General features: G+C 41.1%; 1 protein-coding gene across 10 annotated transcripts in view; it reads left to right on the forward strand.

The window, feature by feature from the left end:
• Positions 1 to 7,500, forward strand: part of LOC124427172 (solute carrier organic anion transporter family member 4A1) — a 27,813-nt gene that overhangs the window by 13,052 nt on the left and 7,261 nt on the right. For 9 of the 10 annotated variants that reach the window (XM_046969775.1, XM_046969776.1, XM_046969777.1 and 6 more), the window contains 5 exons: positions 752 to 971; positions 3,709 to 3,877; positions 4,239 to 4,377; positions 4,448 to 4,628; positions 4,713 to 4,815. In XM_046969775.1, coding sequence (XP_046825731.1) covers positions 752 to 971; positions 3,709 to 3,877; positions 4,239 to 4,377; positions 4,448 to 4,628; positions 4,713 to 4,815 — 812 coding nt within the window. The remainder of the gene's footprint in view (positions 1 to 751; positions 972 to 3,708; positions 3,878 to 4,238; positions 4,378 to 4,447; positions 4,629 to 4,712; positions 4,816 to 7,500) is intronic. The other variant, XM_046969778.1, reaches the window with a different exon arrangement.

The raw sequence follows: 7,500 nt of genomic DNA on the forward strand, positions 1-7,500 counted from the left end.
AATTATTCATCAAGGATCTTCATATTCGTAGCTATTTTAAATCGTGTCGATCGATGATTCGATAGTAGGAACGACGATATCGGCGCTAGTTGCTCTTAGTTTTAATTAAGAAAACGTGAGAATAGCAGCTTCTTGTAGATGCTTTAAATTCTCCAAATAGTTTCTATTTATGCAATTCAAATATACGTATAGTAGATATGCTCTCGTTCGACGAACTCACGTGCCCTTTTAGATTGCGATCGTTAAACGTTCGCTCAATGAGACTAATTTTTCCTCTTAAAAACGGCATTAAAATGGAAAAGAAAGATGTTTTCACTTCCAACGAGTGAATAATTTTGTCGCGAGGAGTTTTCTAATTTTGGAACTACGCGGAATGGCCGAGGCGTTGCCGAAATTAAAAATCGGTCGACTCGCGCGATGTTTCTCTTTTCGTCAACGTTGCAATCCCTCGAGAAAAACATTGATTTTTCCAGGAATTTTAATTGTTCCTTAAAGATTTTTATCGATCGATCAAATAATGCAATTACATTTGGACATTTTTATAACATACGGAAAAAAGAAAGAACATATAAATCGATCGATGGTCGTTAATTAGCTCGACGAGATTGATATGTATAGATTCGAGATAATTGAACGTAGTCGATAAAGACGGGTAACATAGTTAAATTCAAAGTTTCGACAATAATTCATACTCGACATTATGATAGAAATGCAATAAGGAGAAGTGTCGTTTGTACAACGTAATTTCCAGTCGGGCGTTCCGGACATGCACGAGACTCTATCCAACTTTCCGGAACAGTTTGGGGATGGGCCGAGGAAGCCGGAAATAAAGGTGGAAATGCCAAAGGAGTCGGACAGAACCACGGACAACTTGAAATGCGGCTGGTTTTGGTTCAGGCCAATTTATTTGCAGAAATTCCGGACCGCCAAATGGGCGCTCTTTTGGTTGTGCTGGGCAGGAGCCATGCAAGGTTGGTATTGCTTTCTTTGAACGTTTCAATAATTAATTATTTCGCAATTTTGCGATTCAACAAGATAAATAATTATTTATTAAACTTTTGAAAATAAATAGAAATAAATTCTTGGACTTTCGAAAGAAAATTTACGGTATGTTTGGAAAGGGTGGTTTGGGAATCAGTTCCGGCATGTTGATTCACCGACATAATTTCTCAACGGCATCGACATCGTCGACATCGGGAACTAGACTGGTCGGTGGAGGTCGACGTTTGGTGCCACTAATAGCCGCGCATTCGAATGCAATTTCGGAGCTTTCGTGGAGGGCCGTGGGTAGAGGCGAGAGAGCAAGAGAGAGAGAGAGAGAGAGAGAGAGAGAGAGAGAGAGAGAGAGAGAGAGAGAGAGTGCGCGCGAGAAGGGGTGAGCGACGATAACCGGAAATCGAGTTTTCCGCCAGAATAGCAGGTGGTGGGGATGGAAAGGACGGGTCGTTTTGGATGGAGAAGAAAGTTCGACGAAAGGAAACTGCGTGTTGGAATATAGTCGTAGTGCGGAAAACCGAGATGAAAGAAAGATGAGAGATGAAGGAGTACTTCGAAGAATAAAGAAAATAGTAAAGAAAGAAAAAGGAGAATAAATGAGAGGGAGAGACGGAAGGAGTGCCGCGGAAAGAGAGAATAAGCATGAAGTACTTAGTTTAAATAAATTTGTTCGGTCCCTTTAACGCGTTCGTAGAGCGACAAAAGAAATCGTTCTCGAGATTCCTGCCTTCTCTTCGACGATAGAATTGAACAAATTGTTGGACAATAGACTGCTCGGGCAGTCCCTTGAACGACGTAGGACTGCGGTAAGCGACGATTTTATTTACGTCTACGTAGGTTCGTAGGTGTGTACGCTTTGTGACGTTCGATGCACGATATAATACATATGTACGTACGTACGTACGTTCGTTCGTTCGTTGTACACACGTATACATTCGCGTTTGATCAGTACGCCCAGCGGAGAAACAAATCGTTGAAAGTACGAGCGCGTATGCAGAGAGAAAGAGCATTGGAGAGCGTCGCGTCGGCTTTAATTAAAATTCTCTATTAGCGGGCACAATGCGCGATACGAAGGTGGTTAATTTTCCGGATAGCCGCCCCACCGGATACAACGGTACTTAAGTCGGATTCTCGCTTAGTTACGAGCGATCGCGAGCGCGTTAATTATCGATGAGCACCCTGAGAATTAGTAAGGGGAAATGACTTTTAAAAGGAATATTGGGCATAACTCACACGCCCGCATATATATATATATATATATACACACATATAACCATGTACACGTTCTTAGGTACATCATGTCCGTTTTAAGATCATCTTTCCGTATTAACAAGAGTACGTCTAATTTGTCCTGGCATATCGATTCGATTCCTTTCATTACACTTTCCTCTCTCTCTCCCTCTCTCTCACTCTTTCTCTGTCTCTCGGTCCCGGTAGACGATCCTTTATCAAAGAATCGCAATGAAAGAAACGAGAGTTCCGTCATTTCGAGCGTCGTCGTGTCGCGTCGCGGGATACACAGTTCGTAATTATCCTTCCGCGTGTACCCATCCTCGGGAGATCTTTGAACTCGCATCGTTTTTTCCTTTAATTATCATCGCCGTGTCGGAGGCATACCGAATCCCAAGTAGGATACGTCAAAAGTAGTTACGAACGTGAACGCAAGAGAGAAATGGTTTTTCATATCCGATTTCATGTTTTCCGAAGAGCCGTTCGGTTATACGTCGGGGCACTCCATTAATATTAAACAACGTTTTAATGAATTTTCCTCGTCTTCTGGCCTCGTCTCTCATCGAGTTTCAGATAGAGAAAGAGAGAAAATCAGACGCGGCCGAGAAAATTAACGCGGACGATAATAACGCGACAAAATTGACTGCATTTGATAACGATTTTGGACATCTTTTTATTTCCTTTCTTGTTCTCTTTGTTTCCTCTTTTTTTCTTCTTTCACTCTTTTTGTTCGTTTAATAAAACATAAAGGTGTAACCTCCTTCGACTTTGTTGGACTTGGAACGAGATAAAAAGACGGGATATGATGTCAGAGGCTATCATGAAATTTCTTCAAGGTCCGTGAACGAAATTGGAAGTAGATAGTTTGTTCGTTCGTCTACGATGATCGGTTCCGACTGGTAAACATTGGAAACTCGAATCGTCGAAAACTCCTCGCACCCTCACAATCTTCCCTGTGCTAACTGCATTCTCATCCATCCTTCAGCCGGGTACCGGATTTTATTACAAAAAGTAAAGCAACGTGGGAAAGATATTCCTCCATCGTGAAAAGCTTTTTTCCAAAGACTTTCTTCTCTCTCGTCAAATTGGCAAACGCTTTTCGAAGATTTCAAAAGGTAAACAATCGAACATTCGTCGATTTACTTACTGAACTTTTTCAATTCGAAAACTAAATCGGTATTTCCATCGAGTAAAGAAAGATGGAAAGAAAGAAGGAGCAAAGGCGAAGATGGTTTGTAAATCGCTTGAAATAATTCGGCACGCGAGGGAGAGATGATAAGCATAAGTTTCACGTTTGCATGCATAAACGATAACGCTTATTTCGTACTCGTAACTTTTTTCTTATTCTTCGAAAGCCATCAAACTACTACAGCGCGGTATCTTCTTTTCTTCTCTTTCTTTTTTCTTTTTATTATTTTTCTTTTTGCCTTTTTTTTTTGTCTTTTTTCTTTCTTTTTTTTTTCTTTTCGTTTCTTCTTTCAGGTATGGTCGTCAATGGCTTCGTGAACGTCGTGATAACGACGATCGAGAGGAGATTCGGTCTGAGATCGTCTCAAACTGGATTGATCGCCGGTGGATACGACATCGCGAGTTTTCTTCTTCTCGTGCCGGTCAGCTATCTCGGTGGTCGTTCGAAGGCATCGAAACCCAGGTTGGTTTATGCAGCATCTACGTCTGACGCCTCTTTCCATTCTGGCTCCATTGTCCTACGTATTAATATTAATACCTATATCGCTTCTACCTCAGCGATTGTCATAAATATTAATATTTCCGGCAGACGAGCGCAGACGTTAATCTCCATCCCCTTTCCTCGCTTATCGACGACTCAAAAAAAAAGCAAAAAAAAAAAAAAAAGAAAGAAAGAAAATCACCTTTCTCCGTCATCCTTCGTAACGGCGCGTTACGCTATCGTTTTTATTGAAAGCGAAAACGAAAGAATCGAATTCGTTTGAGCGATTCGATCCTAAGATGTTGAAAATCTGAACGATTTCGAAGTATGGATTCGTTCGCAGGTACATCGGCGTTGGCGTTCTAGTCTTAGGTTTAGGAAGTTTACTCTTCGCGTCGCCTCATTACCTGGTCGGTTCCTACAGAGGTGGTCAACAATCGGAAAACATATGTCAAAGGGTGAACAACGCGTCGACTCGTTCGGTAAGTTCTCGACATTTTTTCCAACTCGATAGAACGATATTAACGACGTTAGAATCGTTGAAACGTTCAGGTATCGTGCAGTGATATTAATGGGGAAGCCGACGAACAGCAGGAACCTTACAGCGGAATGTACTTAATCATTTTTTTGATGGCCCAACTTTTACACGGTGCCGGAGCAGCACCGTTTTATACTCTCGGTGTCACTTATCTGGATGAGAACGTTTCGAAGAAAATGTCCTCGGTATATTTAGGTGAGACAATGGCCAACATCATCTCTCTCTTTCTCTATCGATCGATTTAGTCATTTAATACATAACTCAATACACTTTGCACAGGTATCTATTACACAATGGCGGTGATAGGACCTGCTTTGGGATACGTGGTCGGTGGGGAACTTTTAAAACTCTATACAGATTTTATCATCGTCGATCCATCCACGTAAGCACTTACATTTATTTTCTTTTACTCTCAGTTATGATAGTATTTTCACTTTATTTGTTTGTCGCTCGTTCAGCTTTTTTTTTTTTTTATTCTCAAAACGCGCCTCAAGTTTACCTCGCACGTGTGCAGTCAACGTCGCTAAGAGAAACGAAAGAAAGAGTAGATAGGAAGAGAGAGAGAGAGAGAGAGAGAGAGAGAGAGAGAGAGAGAGAGAGAGAGAGCGAGAGTGAGAAAGAAAGAAAGGTGTAACCGAGATAGATGTTCCATCGATATTTGTCTCCTCCTGTTGCCACGATAAACGTTTTTCGGGCTCTTTGCCCGAGTCGCTCAGAGGTATGTTTAGCCGGGCGACAGCGCAACTTTATTAAATTCTCGCGAGGATTTATCGGCAGTTCGTTCCGATCTATCCGATGGCGCGCACTAGAATGCACATACGTGTCCCTTCACGCTCACATATCAACCTAAACGCGAATAGAATCGACCGAGAGAGAGAGAGAGAGAGAGAGAGAGAGGATACACGTGCACCGTGCACGCGTCGAATATTTCGACGAGTGTAACACACCGGCGTTCCGGTGGTATGCAAATACGAATATTTTGGGCACATTAACTCGGCTATTTGGAACACACCTGTTTCATTGCTACGCATGAGAAAATTCTATATAGTGAGGAAAGTTAAATAGTGAATTATTGTCTGATTTATGAATCGTTTCGATCAAATATTCAATGACCAGAGAAATAATTGACAACCAAAGTTCAATTAATTCGATTGACGAATCGAAATGCATTAACTTGACATTAACCGCAGAACGATTAAATTTACGGGAATCTTGGAACGTCGCTGTTAGATCTCGCTGGCATCTCTCGCGTTGCGTCAGACCTTTCTAAAAATGCAAAGACACGACCGTGACACGGGAATCGCACCGTTATAAATATCCCTTAGGACCATTAGACCGTATAATGGGCCGAGATTAATAGTGCATGTAATCCCGTGGATATATATCCCATGGGGAAAATGTCAAGCGGTGAGCCAATGTTTGACGATGACGGCGATGTTACCCTTCAAAACTGTCAGTTCATCCCCCGACACTTAGGGCACAATCAAGTTCCATTTGTCTATTCGGCTTCCCGTCCTTCTCGTTCGCCCTTCATCGAAACCCTTCGAATCGTCTCTTCCCCCTCTCCGCTCCACTTCCCCCGAACCCCTTTTTCACTCCCACCGCTTCTCCCGACGTTATCGTTGAGTCACTCTACACGATGTTCCGTGAGAATCGAATTAATGGTCACTCGTTTGCCGACGATGTCCTCTTTTTTTCTTTTTCTTTTTCTTTTTATTCTTTCTCTTTTTTCACGCTTTGCTCGTAAATCCGATCAAATAATCGAATCTCGTGATGTAATCGTACGACTTCTACGTTTCGAAATTTCTGAAAACACGGATTATTCCTAAATACTTTGAAATATTTAGTTAAAGTTTCAAGAGTCGAATTGATCATGGCGAATTCCGTGTACAAAGGAACCTTAGTCTTGGCTTGAGAATCGTCGAGGTTCTTTATTTCAAAGTGACGTTCGAATATTAAACAGAAGAAATGGAATGAGAAAGAAAGCTTCGTAGTACGGTTGAACGCGTTTATTTAAAAAATATTTGTCAAAGAGCGAGATAAAGATCGGAGGGACCTACTGTTTCTTTGAAATCCACTACCCGCGATATCATTGAAGACGAAGTGTACAGAAGCCACGTGCCGCGATTCGCTTTATTCCTTGCCTCTCAAAGGACCACCGACGTTATAGACATAGCCTTATAAAGCGCTATACTGACCATATACCTCCGCGTATATAACAAACGTTCGAACTTTCTCTTATTTTAATTTTAAATTTATATTTCAAAATTTCAATTGTTTTATTACGATAACATTGGACTTTCGTAGCTTCGAAAACATTCAAATATCTCATTCCCACGATCCTCGACATGATATTCTCGATAAAGTTAGATTAGATATTCGATAATACTCGAGGCGATGATCGATAACTAACAACAATTTGTTGTCTCGATATAAGAGAAAATATGAAAAGATCTAAATGTAAATAGGTGTATACATGAGATCTAAGATCGAGGTAATATCTTTGATGATCGATGAGAAAGTTGAAAGAAATGTCGGTACTACGAAAAAAAAAAAAAAAAAAAAGAAGAAAATTAAAGATACCTTCGATAGTATCGTATAATAATGTTAATGATAAATCTCCGATGTTATACGAGTTGGAATTAAATTGGATGTAGTACCATCGTAAATCTCGGGGTTCTAATAAGTTACGGAGTTCGAGTTGTCGTTCCGCGTTGTCTACTTGAAAACTTCCGAAGCAAGAAATTATTATGGTAAAGTGGATGAGTACGGACACGGAATACGGGACAGGGGCATGGGCACAAGAAAAGACAAAATAAAGATGGAGAAAAGTGGCGTTATATAGGGCGGCAAGAAAGGGGAAGGTAAAAGAGTAGGAAAAAAAGAGTGGTCTGAAGGAGGCCGAAATTAAAATGCACAGTTTTACGTTCAAGACCGTACAGGTTGGTATATCGTTCGTGAAAAGCCTCGGAATTACGGATTTAGAAAGTTTTCATCGTACGTTACGAGTAATACCGAGAACAGTTTGTTCTTTCCTCGCGAATGATATTGCCCTCGCGAATCGCGA

This window comes from Vespa crabro, chromosome 9 (genome assembly GCF_910589235.1).
Source record: "Vespa crabro chromosome 9, iyVesCrab1.2, whole genome shotgun sequence".
Classification (NCBI taxonomy): domain Eukaryota; kingdom Metazoa; phylum Arthropoda; class Insecta; order Hymenoptera; family Vespidae; genus Vespa; species Vespa crabro.